The sequence below is a fragment of the Melanerpes formicivorus genome, unplaced genomic scaffold (genome assembly GCF_026170545.1).
Source record: "Melanerpes formicivorus ecotype bairdi unplaced genomic scaffold, bMelFor1.0.p_v2 SCAF_18, whole genome shotgun sequence".
In the NCBI taxonomy this organism is placed as follows: Eukaryota; Metazoa; Chordata; class Aves; order Piciformes; family Picidae; genus Melanerpes; species Melanerpes formicivorus.
The window spans coordinates 15,355,870-15,377,698 of NW_027142370.1; the positions used below are offsets into that span (position 1 = coordinate 15,355,870).

The window sequence follows — 21,829 nt, forward strand, 5'->3', positions numbered from 1 at the left end:
AAGTCGGTGGCTGGTTCTCTGAGCACAGAGAAAACCCAATCTGGTGACTGAAAACATGACTCTAATTCTGTATAATCTCTCCATCTATGACATCCAAAATGTCATTAATGTATGGATGTGTGTGCATGATGTGTCCATGCCCAGGCTGTGCTGCAAAGGCATTTAGATGGAAGCACGTGTCAGCCCAAACAGCAGAACATTTAGATCCAAGCTGCTGCTTAGAAAACCACTTGGTCTAATGCTGTCCCATTAGGTAACCAGGGGTAAGGAAGCTGTTGGAGGGTCTAGAGCACAAATCTTCTGAGGAGCAACTGAGGGACTGGGGTTGTGTAGTCTGGAGGAAAGGAGGCTGAAGGGAGACCTTCTTGCTCTCTGTAACTCCCTGAAAGGAAGTTGAAGCCAGGTAGTGGTTGGTCTCATTTCCCAAGGAACAAGCAACAGAAGAATGGAATGGAATGGAATGGAATGGAATGGAATGGAATGGAATGGAACGGAATGGAACGGAACGGAACAGAATAGATTAGAATAAGAATAAGAATAAGAATAAGAATAAGAATAAGAATAAGAATAAGAATAAGAATAAGAATAAGAATAGACCAGACCAGGTTGGAAGAGACCTTCAAGATCATCGTGTCCAGCCTAGAGGAAATGGCCTCAAGTTGCACCAGGGAAGGTTTAGTCTGGACACAAGGAACAATTTCTTCCCTGAAAGGTTTGTCAGTTCTGGGCACAGGCTGCCCAGGGCAGTGGTGGACTCCCCATCCCTGGAGGGTACTAAGAGATACATAGAGTGCTGCTAAGGGACATGGTTTAGTGGTGGACTTGCCCGTGCTGGGTTGAGTTGGGCTGCATGATCTTAAAGGTCTTTTCCAAATGAAACAATTCTGATTCTATGCTTTTCTGATACATTGCATAATATTTCAATAGAGATTTATAAATCTTTTTCCTTTTTTAGTTAGCAATACAGTGACTGAAACATTGTAAATGATGATATGATATGAGACTAGGGCTTAAAAGAAAACATTTCATGAAGCATTGAGAATCTTCTGATAAGGAAAGTACAGTTCTTCTAGAAACAGACTTTGACAAACATTTCAGAGCTAAATAAGGTGTCATGTTTCATTCCTCAATCATCTTCAAACTAAATTGAGATACTGTGCCATCTTTGACAGAGTATGACAGATATCCCATGGGAATTATTTTCTTAACTACCTGTTTAAAGTACTTAAACCTCCCAGCAGACTGCATCCTCTCCTCAGTTAAAGAAATGAATGGGGTAATTAAAAAGAAATTTGATCCTGAACTCTGAAATTGTTAAGCCAGAGCTTTGTGAATTTCATAGGGTCATAGAATGGTCCAGGCTGGAAGGAACCTCCAAAGGTCATCTAGTCCAGCCTCCTCATGGAGTAAAACCTTTTAAATCTCCCGAATGGCTGAGCTTTTTTTCACAGTATCACAGTATCACCAAGGTTGGAAGAGACCTTGAGGATCATCGAGTCCAACCTGTCACCACAGACCTCATGACTAGACCATGGCACCAAGTGCCACATCCAATCCCCTCTTGAACACCTCCAGGGATGGTGACTCCACCACCTCCCTGGGCAGCACATTCCAATGACTAATGACTCTCTCAGTGAAGAACTTTCTCCTCACTCCAGCCTAAACTTCCCCTGGCACAGCTTGAGACTGCGTCCTCGTGTTCTGATGCTGGTTGCTAGAGAGAAGAGACCAACCCCCACCTGGCTACAACCTCCCTTCAGGGAGTTGGAGAGAGCAAGAAGGTGTCCCCTGAGCCTCCTCTTCTCCAAGCTAAACAACCCCAGCTCCCTCAGCCTCTCCTCACAGGGCTGTGTTCAAGGCCTCTCCCCAGCCTTGTTGCCCTTCTCTGGACACGTTCAAGTGTCTCAATGTCCTTCTTAAACTGAGGGGCCCAGAACTGGACACAGGACTCAAGGTGTGGCCTAACCAATGCAGAGTCCAGGGGCACAATGACTTCCCTGCTCCTGCTAACAGAACATCTTTGTTGTTGCTGCAGTAGATCATTCATGGATTTCTTTCCTTGGTTTGTAAAGCATTGGACCAGGCTGCTTAGGGAAGTTGTGGAATCACCATCCCTGAAGGGGTGTAAAAGCCATGCAGATGTGGTGTTTAGAGGTGGACTTGGCAGCACCGGGATAACAGCTGGAATTGATGATCATGGGATCACAGGATGTTAGGGGTTGGAAGGGACCTTCGAAGAACATGAAGTCCAACATCCCCTGCCAGAGCAGGACCATAGAATCTAGATGGGCCTTGAAAGTCTCCAGAGGAGGAGACTCCACAGTCTCCCTGGGTAGCCTGTACCAGTGCTCTGTGACCCTCACAGTGAAGAAGTTCCTCCTCACGTTGAGGTAGAACCTTCTGTACTGTAGTTTATATCCATTACCTCTTGCCCTATTACGGGGTGCAGTGGAGAAGAGCCTGTCCCATCTTGATGAGCCTAAAGATCTCTTCCAACCAACATGATTCTATGGTCCTGTGATTCTGTGCTCTGTCCTTCCTCTCTATTCAGTAGGCAGTGGTCTATCAGAATTTGATTCAGTTGAACTTGATCTTTTGTAAAGTAGTAGGAGTGATTGTCCAGTGGCAACATCTATTGCTCTGCATTTGGTATAGGGAAACATGGATTTCTGAGTTTGAACTGCATCAAGTAGGATGAAACCAGGCCAACTTTCCTACTTCCTATTGGTACCACTAAGAATTATAAGACCTTGCACCTGGAGTTGCCTTGACCTTTATTACTTTTTTTGTCTTAATTATCCCTTTCTAGATTTCTGAACACTCATATCTACTTGAGATTGTGAGAAATTCAAGGATCTAAATTAGAAGGACATAAAAGTACATTAAAATAGCTAGGCATGCCTTTAATATTTCATATTCATCAGAGAATGGTCCAGGCCAGAAGGAACCTCTAAAGCTCATCCAGTCCAACCTCCCTGCAGCCAGCAGAGACATCCTCAACTAGATCAGGTTGCCCAGCACCTTGTCGATCCTCACCTTGAGTATCTCCAGGGATGGGGCCTCAACCACCTCCCTGGGCAGCCTGATCCAGTGTTCCACCACCCTCATAGTGAAGAACTTCTTCCTGATATCCAATCTAAATCTGCCCTTGTCTAGTTTGAAGCCACTGCCCCTTGTCCTGTCCCTGCAGGCCTTTGCAAACAGTCTCTCCCCATCCTTCTTGTAGCCCCTTTCAGGTACTGGCAGGCTGCTACTAGGTCTCCCTGGAGCCTCCCCTTCTCCAGGCTGAACACTCCCAGCTCCCTCAGCCTATCCTCATAGCAGAGGTGCTCCAACCCCCTGATCATTTTTGTGGCCCTGATGCTATGAACAACACCCAGACTGGTTTGACCTTTTTCATCTCAATGATTTTGTGACTGTACCCTAACTTTTCCCTGCCTGTCAGTGATCTCCTTCCTGCCTCACCACACCAAGATTGCAGCCACGTTTCTGAGTGCAAACACAGCAGTACAAACTGCCATAGGGAATTTACTTTTAGGCAATAGATAATTACTTGATATTTTTATTATGTAGAAGATATCATAGAATCAGTCAGGGTTGGAAGGCACCACAAGGATCACCTAGTTCCAACCCCCCTGCCACGGGCAGGGACACCTTACACTAGATCAGGCTGGCCAGACCCTCATCCAGCCTGGGCTTAAACACTTCCTGGGATGGGGCCTCAACCACCTCCCTATGATATGGGTATGGTAGGAGCAGAACAAGAAAAGCTTTAGGGAAAGTTTTTTTCTGTGTAGAGCAGTGTGCCCAGGTGGCCAAGAGGGCCAATGGCATCCTGGCCTGCATCAAGAACAGTGTGGCCAGCAGGAGCAGGGAGGTCATTCTGCCCCTGTACACTGCACTGGTTAGGCCACACCTTGAGTCCTGTGTCCAGTTCTGGGCCCCTCAGTTTAGGAAGGAGGTTGACTTGCTGGAGCATGTCCAGAGAAGGACAACAAAGTTGGTGAGGGGTTTGGAACACAGCCCTGTGAGGAGAGGCTGAGGGAGCTGGGGCTGCTTAGCCTGGAGAAGAGGAGGCTCAGGGGTGACCTTCTTGCTCTCTACAACTACCTGACTGGGGGTTGTAGACAGGCAGATGTTGGTCTCTTCTCCCAGGAAGCCAGCACCAGAACAAGAGGACACAGTCTCAGGCTGCACCAGGGGAGGTTCAGGCTGGAGGTGAGGAGAAAGTTCTTCACTGAGAGAGTCATTGGTCATTGGAATGTGCTGCCCAGGGAGGTGGTGGAGTCGCCATTGCTGGAGGTGTTCAAGAGGAGACTTGATGGGGTGCCTGGTTGCATGATTTAGTTGGTTGGGTGGTGTTGGATGAGAGGTTGGACGTGATGGTCTTGAAGGTCTCTTCCAACCTGGTCTGGTCTGGTCTGGTCTGGTCTATTCTATTCTATTCTATTCTATTCTATTCTATTCTATTCTAACCTGGTTTATTCTATTCTATTCAGAATGGCTCCCATGAAAATGCAGGTTGTATCAAGGTATGAACTCAGCTATGGTGATGTTCTGGTTTTATGCTAAGAGTAAAAGAGAATAAATCAATAGGTGAAATGGAAGTAATCTTAACTTTGTTGTGCAGTTATTCTCCAGTAGCCATTCAACTTTAGCTATTTTTTTTCTTTTGGCAGTGATCTCACTTTCAGTGCCATTGAAAACTCATCTACAGAAAGGCTTTGAAATCTTTATTTGTTAGGGTGACAAAGTCAGTAAATCAGAAGGGTTGCTATTAACTTGGGACCTGATTCTGCCATCATTATGCAGGCACCTAATAATTCATGCTGTTAGACCAAGAGATGTTAATGGATGGAATTTTTCAGCCCAAGTGTGTGCAACTGTTTTCAAACTCAGCTCAAACCAAGAAACTGTTATTTCATTTCCCCCCCAACAAAGAATTGGTGTGCTTCTGAAGCTGAAATTCATAGCCAATCTCTCCACACCTGATAAATGAATCATGCTCTATCTGATACATTTGCAAGTCTCAACTCTAGCTACAGATTTTCAGCCTTTGCCTGATTTTCTTGTAGCTCTTTCACTTTCAGCATAAAAATATATATATTTTTTAGAGTAAATTTCAGAGAAGAAAGACTGGAGGCTTTGTGGGTGCAGCTGAGGTAGATATTTCCTCATACATCATTGTCCTGGAGCTCTTGGAGTGTGACCCAGCAACCTTAACTGAGGAATAATATAGTTCTTAACTGAATTTCCAGAAACTTTACTGCATTAAATGACAACATATGCTTAGGGAAGCTGCAAGTAATAGCATCTTATTAGTTTAAGATGTTTCTTTCCTGCTTGTCTAATCAGAAATGAGCACTGATGTAAAACTGCAATCACCAAGCAAGCAATTTATAACACAATTTGATATCTCTTTCCATTTCCAAGCAAGAGATAATGTTGGTGAATAATGATGTAAATTAAGGATCAAAATTGTTGAAAGAGGCTTTCACACCCAGTGTAATATGTGTGGTCAAGAATGAGTTCCACATATTCACCAAAACAAATAAAAAGTAGCTTTTTATCTCCTCCCCATGGCCTGATGCTTATCAAGCTCTGCCTGCTGCTTCTAGAAAGGACCAAGGACCATAGAATGACAGAATTGTCACAGTTGGAAGGGACCTCAAGGATCATCCAGTTCCAGCCCCCTGCCATGGGCAGGGACACCTCACACTACAAGATGTGAGCCACATCTACTACTTCACACTACAAGAGGTACACAGCCACATCCATCCTGGCCTTCAAAACCTCCAGGGATGAGGCTTCCACCACCTCCCTGGGCAACCTGTGCCAGGCTCTCACCACCCTCATGGGGAAGAACTTCTTCCTAACATCTGATCTGAATCTCCCCCCTTCTAGTTTTGCTTCATTCCCCCCTGTCCTATCATTACCTGACACCCTGGAACAGGATCCCCAGAGAGATTGTAGAATCTCCATCTCGGGAGTCTTACCATCCCTGTCTAGATGTGTTCCTGTGTGACCTGCTCCAGCAGAAGGGTTGGACTCAAAGATCTCTGGAGGTGTCTTCTGACTCCTAATATCCTGTGAATGTGTGTCTGGGTGCAACCATACATTACAGGGTTGTCTGAAAACCCATTTTCACATCATTCTTGCACACAGATGGCACATATCTCGGTTGTCAGGTCCATAAGTAATGGACAGAGCACCCCAGCTAGGTCCTCACTGAGCAGCTCAGTATTGTCTCTCAGGTCTTTTTTTCATGTGTTGTGACAATCCTAGGTTGACCTTAGCCATGTTTTACAGGAGCATCCCATTGCTAGACACATTGCCACCACCCCCATGAGGAGAGGCTGAGGGAGCTGGGGCTGCTTAGCCTGGAGAAGAGGAGACTCAGGGGTGACCTTATTGCTGTCTACAATGAAGGGAGGTTGTAGACAGGCAGAGGTTGGTCTCTTCTCCCAGGCAGCCAGCACCAGAATAAGAGGACACAGTCTCAGGCTCCACCAGGGGAGGTTCAGGCTGAAGGTCAGGAGGAAGTTCTACACAGAGAGAGTGATTGCCCATTGGAATGGGCTGCCTGGGGAGGTGGTGGAGTCCCCATCACTGGAGGTGTTCAGGAGGAGACTTGACAGGGTACTTGGTTGCATGGTTTAGTTGATTAGATGGTGTTGGATGATAGGTTGGACACGATGATCTTGAGGGTCCCTTCCAACCTGGTTTTGTCTATTCTATTCTATTCTATTCTATTCTATTCTATTCTATTCTATTCTATTCTATTCTATTCTATTCTATTCTATTCTATTCTATTCTATTCTATTCTATTCTATTCCCAGACTCCTTTTGGGCATATCTGTCAGCTTTGACACTGTATCCCAGCTAATTATTCCTTCAGATGTTTTATCTCAAGAGTTCCATGCCAACCTTATAGTAATGTAATTTGCATTTCCTTTGTTTTCCTTCTGTGCGTATCATGTGTGGCCATGTCAGAAATCTTACCTTAGTCAAGCTGTATCATATCTGCTGCCTCCCCCAACCCACTCTCAGCTGCCCTGTCAAGGAAGGCATTGCACTGGGTTAATACAACCTCTGTTGACACATCTGTTGCCTGCCCAACACCTGCTCATTATTTACAAGATAATGAAACAGTAATTGCTTTACATCATGTTTCATTTTCTTTCCTGGTACTGAAATGAAGCTGAATATCCTATAATTCTTCCTTCTTCTCTTCTCCTGTATAAATTGATACATGCTTTTGCTGCTTCTTCTAGATCCCTGGAACTTTCCCTGTGATTTGCTTTCAAAGGTGGTTCAGGAATTGCTTTGATTATTCCCTTAACAACTGCAGGCTACATTGATATAGCTCAGTTTAGATGAAGATGTCTTGAATAGATTCCTTATGTTTAGGTAGCAAAGTGGGGACACCATCATTTATCAACAGCTCTGGCTCACTGGAGAGGTCCCAGATGACTGGAAGCTGGCTGATGTGATGTCCATCCACAAGAAGGGCCAGATGGAGGAACAGACCTGTCAGCCTGACCTCAGTGCCAGGCAAGAATATGGAACAGATCATCTTGAGTGCAATCACACAGCACCTACAGGATGGCCTAGGGATCAGGCCTAGCCAGCATGGATTTAGGAGGGGCAGGTCCTGCCTCACCAACCTGATCTTCTATGATCAGGTGACTGCCTGGTGGATGTGGATGTAGTCTACCTGGACTTCAGCAAGGCCTTTGACACCATCCCCCACAGCAAACTCCTGGCCAAGCTCTCAGCCCCTGGCTAGGACAGCAGCGCTCTGAGATGAGTCAAGAACTGGCTGGAGGGCCAAGACCAGAGAGTGGTGGTGAATGGTGCCACAGCCAGCTGGCAGGCAGGCACTAGTGGTGTCCCCGAGGGATCGGTGCTGGGCCACATCCTGTTCAGTATCTTTACTGATGATCTGGATGAGAGGATTGAGTCCATCATCAGCAGATTTACAGGTGACACCAAGTTAGGAGTGGGTTTTGATCTCTCGGAGGGTAGGAGGGCCCTGCAGAGTGACCTTGCCAGGCTGGACAGATGGGCAGAGGCCAAGAGGATGAGATTTAATAAGGCTGAGTGCCAGGTTCTACACTTCGGACACAACAACCCCAAGCAGTTCTACAGGCTGGGGACAGAGTGGCTGGAGAGCAGCCAGGCAGAAAGGGACCTTGGGGTACTGGTTGACAGCAGCTGAACACGAGCCAGCAGTGTGCCCTGGTGTCCAAGAAGGCCAGTGGCATCCTGGCCTGCATCAAGAATATTTGGCCAGCAGGAGCAACACTGCTTAGGCCACACCTTGAGTCCTGTGTCCGGTTCTGGGCCCCTCAAATCAAGAGAGATATTGAGGTACTGGAATGTGTCCAGAGAAAGGCGATGAAACTGGTGAAGGGTCTGGAGCACAGCCTTGTGAGGAGACGCTGAGGGAGCTGGGGTTGCTTAGCCTGGAGAAGAGGAGGCTCAGGGCAGACCTCATTGCTGTCTACAACTACCTGAAGGGAGGCTGTAGCCAGGTGGGGGTTGGTCTCTTCTCCCAGGCAACAAGCAACAGAACAAGGGGACACAGTCTCAAGCTGTGCCAGGGGAGGTTCAGGCTGGATATTAGGATGAAGTTCTTCACAGAGAGATTGGCCGTTGGAATGTGCTGCCCAGGGAGGTGGTGGAGTCATTGTCCCTGGACATCTTCAAGAAAAGACTGGGTGAGGCTGAGGATAGGGCTGGGTGATAGGTTGGACTGGATGCTTTTGGAGGTGGTCTCCAACCTGTTTGATTCTGTGATTCTGTGACCTTAGAGCTGCCTTTCAATATCTGAAGGGGACCTACAGGCAGGCTGGGGAGGGACAGTTTCCAAGGGGGTGTGGTGAAAGGATGAGGGGCAATGATTTGAAACTACAGCAGGGTAGAATTAAGATCGACATCAGGAGGAAGTTCTTCACAATGAGAGTGGTGAAATGCTGGAGCAGGTTGCCCAGGGATGTGGTTGGAGACATTCAAGGTCAAACCTGATGAGGCCCTGCCCAACCTGATCTAGTTGGAGGTGTCCCTGCTCACTGCAGGGAGTTTGGACAAGATGACCTTTGAGGGTCCTTTCCAACCCAATACATTCTGTGATTAGCTCTGAACTGCCCTTTTCTAATTCAATACCAGTTGCACTTACTATTAATCAGATTAAATACCTGATTGCCTCTGCTCTTGAGGATGTTCTAGACATAAATTTAAGGATCCCAACTGTAAGAGGGATTTTGTTTTCCCTTTTGCATGTCTGCCTTTGCTTGTTTGACCTGTCTGGTCTGAAAGAGTTTTTATTCTTTAATTTATTCCTTACATTTCCTTGGGTTTTGTCATATTTTTAATGGTTGGGCTTTGATTTTCAGGCTAAAGGCTTCCTTATGCAATCCTCTTAGTCTCCTGCTACGCTTTCAAGTGTCCCATTAATTAAGATACCTTCATATATGCATTTATTAATGCTCTTGCCAGAACTTCCAGCTCTCTCACACTCCCTAATTGAAATGTTTCCTCTCTGCCTAGCAGTGGCTTATTAGTATTTACTTTTTTTTTCCAGAGTGTTGTTGCTGCCACTTTTCCCTGTTTTCTCCAATATATCCCAAGCACTTCATGCAATTATTGAACATTTTCTGCATGAAAGATAAAATTCTGCTCTTTCATGCCTGTACATGGCTGTGTATACCTCTGTGTGTATATGCGTAGGCAGAGTAAACATAGAATGGCATAGGTTGGAGGAGAGTTCAGAGATCATCTAGCCCAACCTTCCTGAAGTTCACAGTATAACTTAGGTTGGAAAGGACCTCGAGGATCATCGAGTCCAACCTATCAACACAGACCCCATGACTAGACCATGGCACCAAGTGCCACGTCCAATCCCCTCTTGAATGCCTCCAGGGACGATGACTCAACCACCTCCCTGGGCAACGCGTTCCAATGACGAATGACTCGCTCGGTGAAGAACTTCCTCCTCACCTGGAGTCTAAACCTCCCCTGGTGCAGCTTGAGACTGTGTCCCCTTGCTCTGGTGCTGGTTGCCTGGGAGAAGAGACCAACCCCTTCCTGGCTACAACCACCTTTCAGGTAGTTGTAGAGGGCAATGAGGTCACCCCTGAGCCTCCTCTTCTCCAGGCTAAACAATCCTAGCTCCCTCAGCCTCTCCTCACAGGGCTGTGTTCAAGGCCTCTCCCCAGCCTTGTTGCCCTTCTCTGGACACATTCAAGTCTCTCAATGTCCTTCTTAAACTGCGGGGCCCAGAACTGGACACAGGACTCAAGGTGTGGCCTAACCAATGCAGAGTTCAGGGGCACAATGACTTCCCTGTTCCTGCTGGCCACACTATTCCTAATGCAGGCCAGGATGCCATTGGCCCTCCTGGCCACCTGGGCACACTGCTGGCTCATATTCAGGTGGCTGTCGATCAGCACCCCCAGGTCCCTCTCTGTTTGGGAGCTCTCAGCCACTCCGACCCCAGCCTGTAGCTCTGCATGGGGTTATTGCCGTAGCCAAAGTGCAGCACTCGGCACTTAGACTTGTTGAATGACATCCCATTGGACTTACCTACCATGGACTTACCTTCTTACTTACCTACCATGGGCAGGAACACCTCTCTACTAGACTTGGCTGCTCAAGGCCTCATCCACCCTGGCCTTAAACACCTCCAGGGAGAGGAGGCATCCACAACCTTCTTGGGCAACCTATTCCAGTGTCTCACCACCCTTGTATTGAACTTGTTACTAAGATCCACTCCAAACCTACTCTTCCTCAGCATCAAACCATTCCCCCTTCTCTTGTCCCTAGACATTCTTATGTAAAGTCCCTCTGCAGCCTTCCTGTAGGATCCCTTCAGCTGTTGGAAGGCAGCTCTAAGGTCCCCCTGGAGTCTTCTCTTCTTCACGCTGAACAATCCCAGCTCCCTCAGCCTATCCTCATAGCAGAGGTGCTCCAGCCCTTGGATCATCTTTGTGGCCCTCCCCTAGATGCACTCCAGCAAAAAGCTCTGTGTCTGTCTTCTGCTGGGGACACCAGAACTGGACACGCTATTAGAGGTGAGGTCTCAGCAGAGCAGAGTCAAGGGTCTCTTGCCCTGCTGACTACACACCTCTTGATGCAGTGCAGCACAGGGCTGCCTTCTGTGCTGTATGAGGGCACTGCTGGCTCATGATGAGCTTCTCATCAATCAACACCCCCAAGACTCTTTCTTCAGAGCCACTCTCAACCCGCTCTGCACCCTGCCTGGATTTGTGCCCAGGACTGGCCTGACCCAGATGCAGGACATTGCGCTTTGACTTGTTGCACCTCATGCAGTTCCCACTAGCCCACTTCCCAAACATTTTTGTATTTATAGGTATCATAGTAATATCATACTATCAGTCAGAGTTGGAAGGGACCACAAGGATCAGCTAGTTCCAACCCCCCTGCCATGGGCAGGGACACCCCACACTAGATCAGCCTGGCCAGAGCCTCATCCAGCCTGGTCTTAAACACCTCCAGGGATGGGGCCTCAACCACCTCCCAGGACAACCTATTTATATTCCTTTAAGGGAAAGAATAGTCCTTTAGGGATAAGAATCCTTTAAGGGAATTAATGCATCTATTTAACATCCAGTGAGTAATACTTAAATGCCTGAAAGAGAAAAGCTGATCTTGTGGTTACTGCCACATGCTCTTCAAAATGTAAATTAGCCTTGAATCATGGCTTTGTTGTGCTTTTTTACTTTAAATCAGATAGTAAGATGCATAACACTTAGTTTTAATTATGAGTAAAATGTATATAAGGACATTCACTCAAGAAAAAAGTCTGGTTTCTTGCCATAGTGAAAGCTTGCTTCATAAGAAAGGTTGTCACTGCTCGTGATGAAAATGACACACAATTCCCCTTTGTATTCACAAGTCACCATCAGGCTTCCAAAAAGTCTATTAAAAGTAGGTATAGGGAAAAGATGATAAAGACAGACAGTATTATAACAACAACAACAACAAAAAGATAGCAATCAGCTTTTCTTGCTCCTCCAACTACAGTGTTAGAATAGAATAGAATAGAATAGACCAGACCAGACCAGACCAGGTTGGAAGAGACCTTCAAGATCATCGTGTCCAACCCATCAACCAATCCAACCCACCCAAACAGCTAACCCATGGCACCAAGCACCCCATCCACTTTCCTCCTGAACACCTCCAGTGATGGTGACTCCACCACCTCCCTGGGCAGCACATTCCAATGGGCAATCACTCTCTCTGTATAGAACTTCTTCCTAACATCCAGCCTAAACATCCCCTGGCACTGCCTGAGACTGTGTCCTCTTGTTCTGGTGCTGGCTGCCTGGGAGAAGAGACCAATATCCGCCTGTCTACAACTTTCCTTCAGGTAGTTGCAGAGAGCAAGAAGGTCTCCCCTGAGTCTCCTCTTCTCCATGCTAAGCAACCCCAGCTCCCTCAGCCTCTCCTCACAGAGCTGTGTTCCAAACCCCTCACCAATTTTGTTGCCCTCCTCTGGACTTGTTCCAGCAAGTCAACCTCCTTCCTAAACTGAGGGGCCCAGAACTGGACACAGGACTCGAGGTGTGGCCTAACCAGTGCAGTGTACTGTTCCTGCTGGCCACACTGTTCCTGATGCAGGCCAGGTTGCCACTGGTCCTCTTGGCTGCCTGGGCACACTGCAGGCTCATGTTCAGCCTACCATCGACCAGTACCCCCAGGTCCCTCTCTGCCTGGCTGCTCTCAGCCACTCTGACCCCAGCCTGTAGCACTGCCTGGGGTTGCTGTGGCCAATGTGCAGAACCTGGCACTTGGATGTGTTCAATCTCCTGCCCTTGGACTCTGCCCATCTGCCCAGCCTGTCGAGGTCCCACTGCAGAGCCTCTCTACCCTCCAGCAGCCTGTGTTACAGGGAGGTGGTGGAGTCACCATCCCTGGAGGTGTTCCAGGAAGATGTGGACATAGCACTTTGGGACATGGTGTAGTGTTGTTAAGGTTGATGGTTGGACTCAATGATCTCAGAGGTCTTTTGCAACTCAATTTGATGATCCTGTGATTCTGTGATTTAGATCTGTAGATGCTAGAAGGCAGCAAATAACAACAATAATGTGGAAGCAATTACAAACATGGCTATCTGGAAGCCTTAAGCTTGATCTGGGTTCCTTAATTTTAGCAAAATTAATTCCAATGGATTTGGTATCCAGTCTTCTATTGAAGCACCAATTTGTCCTGCAGTATGTTAGGAAGATTATATTTAGGACAACAAAAAATGTCCTCAAGTTGCAACAGGGGAGCATTATGTTGGATATTAGGAGAAAATTCTTTACTGAAAGGGTTCTCAACCACTGGCACAGGCTGCCCAGGGAGGTGGTTGAATCCCCATCCCTGGAGATGTTTCAAAGAGGCAGAGATGTGGTGGTAAAGAACAGGGTGTAGCACCAGCCTTGGTAGAGGTAGAGAATGGTTGGACTGGATGATCCTAAAGGTCTTTTCCAACTGAAATGATTCTCTGATTCCATATGAGAGCCCAGGCATCCAATATTAATGTTAAAACATTCAAGTGTAGGAGAAACTAAGTGCAGGAGCATAGGTGGCTTATAATTACCGGGCCTGACCTTGTTCTTGTTTGTAGGGTTTGGGTTTAAGCTGTCAGAGGACTGATTTGGGGAGCATCTATCTTTCACCAAATGCAATGTGCAAAAAGTGATTATAGCTTCAAAGGAATCCTGTAGAAAATTTTTACATCAAGGAATGCCTTTATTTACATATAAGACATTCATATTTACAAATAATTGCCTTAAGAGAGAGAGATTTGAAAGGCTCATACAACCCACAGCTTGTAATATCCTTAGCTAATATCTACTGTGATTCTGTGATTCTCTGGCTGCTTTTTTCTGGTGTATACATGCTGATCGTGAAGAAACAGAATGTTCAATAATATGCCCTTGCAAAAAGTGTTTGCATTATTATTAGGCATGAGCTAGGCTGCAGTTAATTATCTAAATTAGGCAGGTATCTAAATTACCCCAGGTATCAGTACAGGTTAAGGACTGACCTGCTGGAGACCAGTGAAGGGGAAAAGGACCTGGGGGTCCTGGTGGATGGGAGGTTGACCATGAGCCAGCAATGTGCACTTGTGGCCAAGAAGGCCAAGGTCATCCTGGGGTGCATTAGAAGGGCTTTGGTTAGTAGGTCCAGAGAGGTTCTCTTCCCCCTCTACTCTGCCCTGGTGAAGCCACATGTGGAATATCATATCCAGTTTTGGCCCGCTCACTTCAAGAAGGACCTCAGGGGACTTCTTGCAAGAGTCCAGCACAGAGCCGCAAAGATGATGAAGGGAGCAAAACATCTTCCTTACAAGGAGAGCCTGAGGGAGCTGAAGGCTCTTCTCTTTAGCTTAGAGAAGAGGAGCCTGAGAGGTGACCTCATTCATGTTGATAAAGATGTGCAGGGTGAGTGCCCAGAGGCTGAAGCCAGGCTCTGCTCACTGATGCCCAATGGCAGCACAAGAGGCAGTGGTGGAAGCTGAGGCAGAGGAAGTGCCATGGAAACAGGAGGGAAAAATATTTTACAATGAGGTTGACAGAACACTGGCACAGGCTCCCCAGGGAGGTTGTGGAGTCTCCCTCTCTGGAGATATTCATGACCTGCCTGGATGTGCTCCTGTGTGATCTACTCTAGGTGATCCAGCTGTGGCAGGGGAGTTGGACTGGATGAGCTTTTGAGGTGCCTTCCAGCCCCTGGCATTCTGTGATTTTGTTTTGATCATTTGGTATAAACATGTACTGTGTTCACTCCCAATTTTCAATGTACTTTACTGATGGCTCAGATATCTTGTGGGTCTTTGAAAAGCTAGGAAATCACACTTTTAAAAGCCAGATTTTCATTTTTTGTGGAGCAGCTGGAGGAGAGAATATGAAGATCCTGCTGTCAGAGCACACGCCAGGGCTCTGCGTGCACAGAGCTGGTACAAACCCATGCCGCCGCTCTTGAAATTGTAACCCCAGTATGTGCCACATACACTGGAAAGCTTTTATGCCCAGGGGCAGGGGGAAAAACGTTCATGAAAGAAGGTTTCTAATCCTGCTGCCTTTCATTTGGTTTAATCTAGTTATGCCACGTTTTGCTGAACAAGTTGAAGTTGCCATCGAAGCTTTGAGCGCCAACGTCCCGCAGCCCTTTGAAGAGAATGAGTTCATAGATGCCTCCCGCCTGGTTTATGATGGAGTTCGTGACATCAGGAAAGCTGTCCTGATGATAAGGGTATGTAAGGCACCTGGGATAGAAAAGTTGGGACTTGGAGGGATGTGTGTTGGATGAGAGGAATGTAAAACCAGCTTGGAATCAGCTTCATTTCACAATAAGGCAGAAAAAGCTTCGCGCGGCAACCGGCGTGAGATAAAACCGTGCGCAGCGAAAAACTCATCTGTGAGTAACGAGCTGAGGGTGTTCTAGGAGATGAACCACACTTAATTTGTTCATCACCTAGAAGATTTGATCACAACTGACAACAGATGCAAACATTGTTAGTGCTTCAGTAGTAATAGCATTAATTTGCTCAGATCTTCAGCGATTGAAGATGAGTGTTGGTGGGTGGTTTTTTTCCTGATGCAAATGTGCAGCCTAGGAGATGAGACAGGCCTGGGTGAAATCAAAGTGAATAAATAATTTTGCTGCCTGGATCTCTGCAGGGATGGGTTTGGCTGTTTACTGAGAGAAAGCATGTGTCATTTCAGTGCTGACTAACCAGTGGCTTCAGTTTACTCAGGCATTGTTTGAAATACAACCCCACAAATAAATGAAACTCCCAGCAGAACAAGGTCATTATTGTAAGAGTAGATGTGTGTCTTGCTTTTCAGTAGAGTCACCTAAGAGATTTTAAAACCCAAACACTTTCTGGGCATTCTGGGCTGCCAGACATTTAAAAAAAAGAGAGATTCCAATGACTGGAAGCTGAAAGTCACCAAAATCATACTAGAAATAAAATACATATTTCATAGTATCATGGAATCAGTCAGGGTTGGAAGGGACCACAAGGATCATCTAGTTCCAACCCCCCTGCCATGGGCAGGGACACCCCACACTAGATCAGCCTGGCCAGAGCCTCATCCAGCCTGGACTTAAACATCTCCAGGGACAGGGCCCCAACCACCTCCCTGGACAACCCATTCCAGGGCTTCACCACTCTCATGGGGAAGAACTTCCTCCTCACCTCCAGTCTGAATCTCCCCACCTCCAGCTTCCTTCCATTCCCCCTAGTCCTGTCACTCCCTGAGATCCTGAGCAGTCCCTCCCCAGCCTTCTTGGAGCCCCCTTCAGATACTGGAAGGCCACAATGAGGTCACCTTGGAGCCTTCTCTTCTGCAGCCTGAGCAGCCCCAACTCCTTCAGTCTGTCCTCACAGGAGAGGTGCTCCAGCCCTCTGCTCATCCTCTTGGCCCTTCTCTGGACACCTTCCAGCACCTCCACATCCCTCTTGTAATAGGGGCTCCAGAACTGGAGGCAGTACTCCAGGTGGGGTCTCCCCAGAGCTGAGCAGAGGGGGAGAGTCACCTCCCTTGCCCTGCTGGCCACACTTCTCCTGATGGAGCCCAGGATCTGATTGGCTTTGTGGGCTGCAAGTGCACACTGAGAGCTCCTGTTGAGCTTCTCCTCCCCCAGCACCCCCAAGTCTCTCTCCTCAGGGCTGCTTTCCAGCCAGTCCCTGCCCAGCCTGGATTTGTGCCTGGGATTGCCTTGATCCAGATGCAGGACCCTGCCCTTGGTCTTGTTGAACCTCCTGAGGTTGGCTTGTGCCCACCTCTCCAGCCTGTCCAGGTCCCTCTGGATGGCCTCCCTTCCCTCCAGCCTGTCTGCTGCACCACACAGCTTGGTGTCATCAGCAAACTTGCTGAGGGTGCACTCAATGCCACTGTCCATGGCACCCACAAAGATGTTGAATAAGCCTGGTCCAGGTGATTTATCTGGGATTGTGAAAGATTCTTCTTCAGATGAATTCTGTGGAGAATTCATCTGAATTAGTGAAATGAAGTGAAGAATGTGCTCAATGTGGAGTAGAGATACTGTATTTGAAAGAGAAGCAGTCCTGGAGAATCTTTCGGCCTGTGCTGTGATGCACAGAGTGAAAGTTGTGAAAATGGTCAATCTCCTGCTGAAATCAATGACTTCATCAAATCTGCCAGCTATGAAAGTTCCTCCAGCTCTTCCTGCCACTGGTGGTTGTCAGCGTTTTGTTTGGAAGCTGTCTCCAATCTCAAATCACAGAGTCACAGAATGGTAGAGGTTGGAAGGGACCTGTGAAGATGATCTTGTCCACCCCCACTGCTAGAGCACAATCAGACAGAGTAAAGCACTCAGGAAGAAGCCCAGATGGGTTTGGAATGACTCCACAGCCTCTCTGAGCAGCCTGTTCCAGTGCTCTGCACACTCAAAGCCGTGTTTCCTACATCTGTGTGACCATAGGTTTGGGTGTCTCAAGACTGATTCAGTCCTTCTGCATTCCAGCTCAGACAAATTAAGTTCCAGACTTTGTTGTCTTGGAAACTAGGTTTTAAATGCCAAGCTCAGAAATTAAAGTTGCTGAGGTATGTTTAGAACGCCCTGCAAAGAGTAAAGATCTCCAAGTCAGTAATTGTATTATATTTTTTTAATTCCTTTGTGGCTAAGAAAAAAAAGGAGATCCTATTATGGGCTGCATCTCCAAGAGGTGAAATGAAACAAAGCAACAGGGCAAGAGTGAGAAGAATCTGATGCTTTTGAAAGAGCAGCACATAGTCGACTGCAACTCTTCATCTGAATGAAAAACGCAGCTAGTGTTGGGAGACAATGAGGGTGTTACCACACCAGGCTTGAAAACCTGGAGAGAGCCTGAAAGCTGATTTTAAATTAGATCTCCCTTGCACAGATAAGAAACACTGAGATTTCTTATGCTTGAAGGACAACATCAACAGCTGCATTGACTGGTCCTTTTGTATGGGCGACGGAGATTGGAATCAATACGGCTGACCAATGTGATCGAGTATTGTTCCTTTATTGTTCCAGTGTTGCAGGCCGATGGTGCAGGCCTGAGGTGCAGGTATAGCACAGTAAAGTAAAGTGTAGAAGAAGAGACAGGAAAGGCAGAAGTGTGTAGCAAGGGAACTGCTACAACTTATATAAGCTTGGAGTGCCCTGTTGGCATGGCTTCATTGGTTCCCATTGCACTGTTATAGATTATTGGTCCAACTACTAATGACACAACGAGGTTGTTGATGCAGGTGCATGTCCTGTTGTCCCAAGATAACTTTCTGTGTTTATAGCTACCAGTGTCCTGCTTTAGTTACATGCTGCAGGCACAGCACTGTTCTGCTACACTGCTAGCTGGCTCTGCACCTATGCTGAGCATGGCCTACCACCATGTCAGGCTCTAGGCCGGCACTGCCGGATTGCTCACACTGCTCGTCGCTGGCATTGCTACACTTTTGGTTTGCAGGAGTGTGGCTGGCAGGAGTAGGGGAGTGATAGTGCCCCTGTATTCAGCCACACCTTGAGTACTGGGTTCACTTTTGGACCTCTCAATCCAAGAAGGACATTGAAGTGCTGAAGCAGGTCCAGAGAAGGGCAACAAAGCTGATGAAGGGTCTAGAGAACATCTGGCGAGGAGCACTTGAGGGAAATGGGGTTGTTCAGTCCAGAGAAGAGGAGGCTGAGGGGATACCTTCTGGCTGTCTAAAGCTCCCTGAAAGGAGGTTGGAGCCAGGTGGGGGTTGGTCTCTTCCCCCTAGTAACAAGTGCTAGGAGGAGAGGAAATGCCCTCAAATTGCACCAGGGGAGCTTTAGGTTGGATATTAGCAGAAAATTCTTGACCAAAAGGGTTCCCAGACACTGGAACAGGCAGCCCATGGAGGTGTTTAAATCACCATCCCTGGAGGTGTTTCAATCCCCATCCCTGGAGGTGCCCTTGGGTAGCTGGGCAATGAAAGGCAATTGGAAAGCCAGACCAATGGGCATTATCATGATGGATACCAATCTTTTTTTAAGAATTTTTTTCTTGTGGCAGTAGAGAAACAATGAATTATTTTTTTCACCTAAATTTCATCTCCTGCCTATCCTTAGACACATTTTTACAGGCATCTCTTCAGAGGTGCAGCCTGGGTTTCGTTACCATGCTGTCACACTCGGTTATCTCTTCCTCCAGCGCTCAACATCACAACACATATTTAATTCATACTCTTGAGGCCAGATGAAGATGGCTGTGTTTTACTCTCCCCATCATGTGCACTTCACCATGAAGTTAGCAAAGCAGCTGATTTCCCTTACAAAGTGATGTGCACTTCGTGCTGGAATGCAGGCTGTAACATAAATATCACCAAAAGACTCCTCTGCCTTACGTTAGAGACTTTGGACCAGTTCCTAGTGACTGAGCATCTTCAAGACAGAGCTGTAATGACAACTGGCAATGATTAGCACCTCTGCTAGCAAACTTGATGTTGCCTCCAAGCATGAAATGCCAGTATGGATGATTTCTTCTGCTGTGGTTGGCCCACTAGGTTAACACTGAGGCTGATGAGTATCCAGTAAGGTGAGGATTTCTCTGCAGAGTTGCTGTGATCTTGATCTCTTGCCACTGGCATGTGCTGTACCTACATAAGTTCCTTGTGGCCAGATTGTTGCCCTAGATGCTGTTGAAGCACAACATGGAAAGAGGCTGACACATTTTCTTTTCCTTTTTTTTTTTCTGACTCTTCTTTTAATGCCTAATTTTTTGCCAGAAGGTGAAAAAAACCCGAATCATAGAATCACAGAATGATCTGGCTGGGAAGGGACCTCCAAAGCTCATCCAGTCCAACCCCCTCTGCAGTCAGCAGGGACATCCTCAACTACATCAGGTTGCCCAGAGCCCTGTCCAGCCTCACTTTAAATATCTCCACAGTTGAGGCTACAACCACCTCCCTGGGCAACCTGTTCCAGTGTTCCACAGTGTTCCACAGTGTTCATACTAAAGAACTTGTTCCTAACATCTAATCTAAATCTCCTCTTCCCTAGTTTGAAGCACTTGCCCCTTGGCCTAGCCCCACAGGCCTTTGTAAAAAGTCTCTCTCCATCCTTCTTGTAGCCAACTTCAGGTACTGGAAGGTTGCTATTAGGTCTCCCAGGAGCCTCCTCTTCTCCAGGCTGAACACCCCCAGCCCCCTCAGCCTATCCTCATAGCAGAGATGCTCCAAGCCCCTGATCATTGTTAAATTAAGAGATCCATTAGGTATCTGTGAATTTCTTGTCTCACTCTCTCCAACATTTTAAGTAGCCTGAGACCAGCACATAAGTAAGTAGATTTAATCACTCTGCCCAGAGACCTTCAGGCTGGATGTAAGGAGGAAGTTCTTCACCATAAGAGTGGTGAAGCCCTGGAATGGGTTATCCAGGGAGGTGGTTGGGGCACCATCCCTGGAGGTGTTTAAGGCCAGGCTGGATGAGGCTCTGGCCAGGCTGATCTAGTGTGGGGTGTCCCTGCCCATGGCAGGGGGGTTGGAACTAGCTGATCCTTGTGGTCCCTTCCAACCCTGACTGATTCTGTGATACTATGATAATTTGTAGCACCAGTAATGGAGGTAAAGTGATTTCACTTTTGGGGATGAGGCAAATTCCAGAACACCAAATGCACCAACAAGATAAAGCAGAATATAAACTCCCCATTTGTTTCAAAACCAACTGATGTCATTTATATCTTCTTTGAAGGGGAAATCTCTTATTTGTTTTGGTAACTTTTTCTTCCAGGATGTTAGTTACTTTTCCCCCCAGGTATTTACCTTCCCTTCTGAAGATTACATGGAGATGCTAGTAATACAATGGCATTACAGTCCATTTCCAGATGAAATAACATCCTTTTGAAGTGCTGCATTCCAGTTGTTTGCTTTTCCAAAGGGTATTTGTTCCTGGAACTGCATTCATCATCTTAACAGAGTTAAGAAAAGCCTCAGCAAGGTAATGATAACTGCCATTTGTAAAGAAAACTGGAGCTGGAACAACTTAATTTTGAAGACAATTCAATTTCAGTTCTTGACTGCTTAGGCTGACAACTTAATTTAAAGGGAAGGAGAAGCAGAGTTTTCTGGGCAGGTAGTCAATGAAACAGGAACTTACAGTACACAGGACTTTGTCTGTGTCCTTTATACACTTGTCATCTCCTCTCCTGTGCTTTTTCTCCCTGTCTCTCTCTCTGTCTAGACCCCTGAAGAGCTTGAGGATGATTCAGACTTTGAGCAGGAGGATTATGATGTCCGCAGCCGAACGAGCGTTCAGACGGAAGATGACCAGCTCATCGCTGGCCAAAGTGCAAGGGTGAGTATAAACCCCTGTGTGGCTACAAAAGCTCTACCTTGGAATGCAAAGGCAGTGGATTCATATCTACAGAGTCACTTAATGTGGTAGTTTTAGGCTGTGCCTAGAAAATATTCCACAGATCTTGAACAGAAAGTGGTAGAATGTGAATAAATCACTATTGGATGTGGAAGGGAGAATAAGGCTAAGGTCTAACTAATCCCATTGGTCCCAAAACTAACAGAAAGTTACTTGTGTACACTAATTTTTTGCTCATTTTGCTTCCTCTGCTGTGGCAAATGCTACCTCTGCATTCTGGTGGCTTTGCTGACCTTGGCTGTGTTCCTTTGTTTTGGCTAAGTACTAACAGCCTACTCTCTGCTTTTCTCTCTTTTACTGTGTACAAAGAGGAAGCAATTGGTGACCCCCTGGTTTTGTCCAGGGGGGTTCTTGTGTTGTATGTAAATAGCAAATGCTGTAAATATTGTGGGGTTTTTTATACACATTCATTGCATTCCATCTTTCTAGG

The 21,829-nt window shown here is 46.8% G+C and overlaps 1 protein-coding gene across 1 annotated transcript in view; it reads left to right on the forward strand.

Annotated features, from left to right (window-relative positions):
- The window catches only part of LOC137446732 (catenin alpha-2), a 727,090-nt gene that overhangs the window by 643,357 nt on the left and 61,904 nt on the right, over positions 1–21,829 (forward strand). Inside the window, exons 13-14 of the mRNA XM_068149689.1 lie at positions 15,116–15,267; positions 21,208–21,321. Of these exons, the coding sequence (XP_068005790.1) occupies positions 15,116–15,267; positions 21,208–21,321 (266 nt within the window). The remainder of the gene's footprint in view (positions 1–15,115; positions 15,268–21,207; positions 21,322–21,829) is intronic.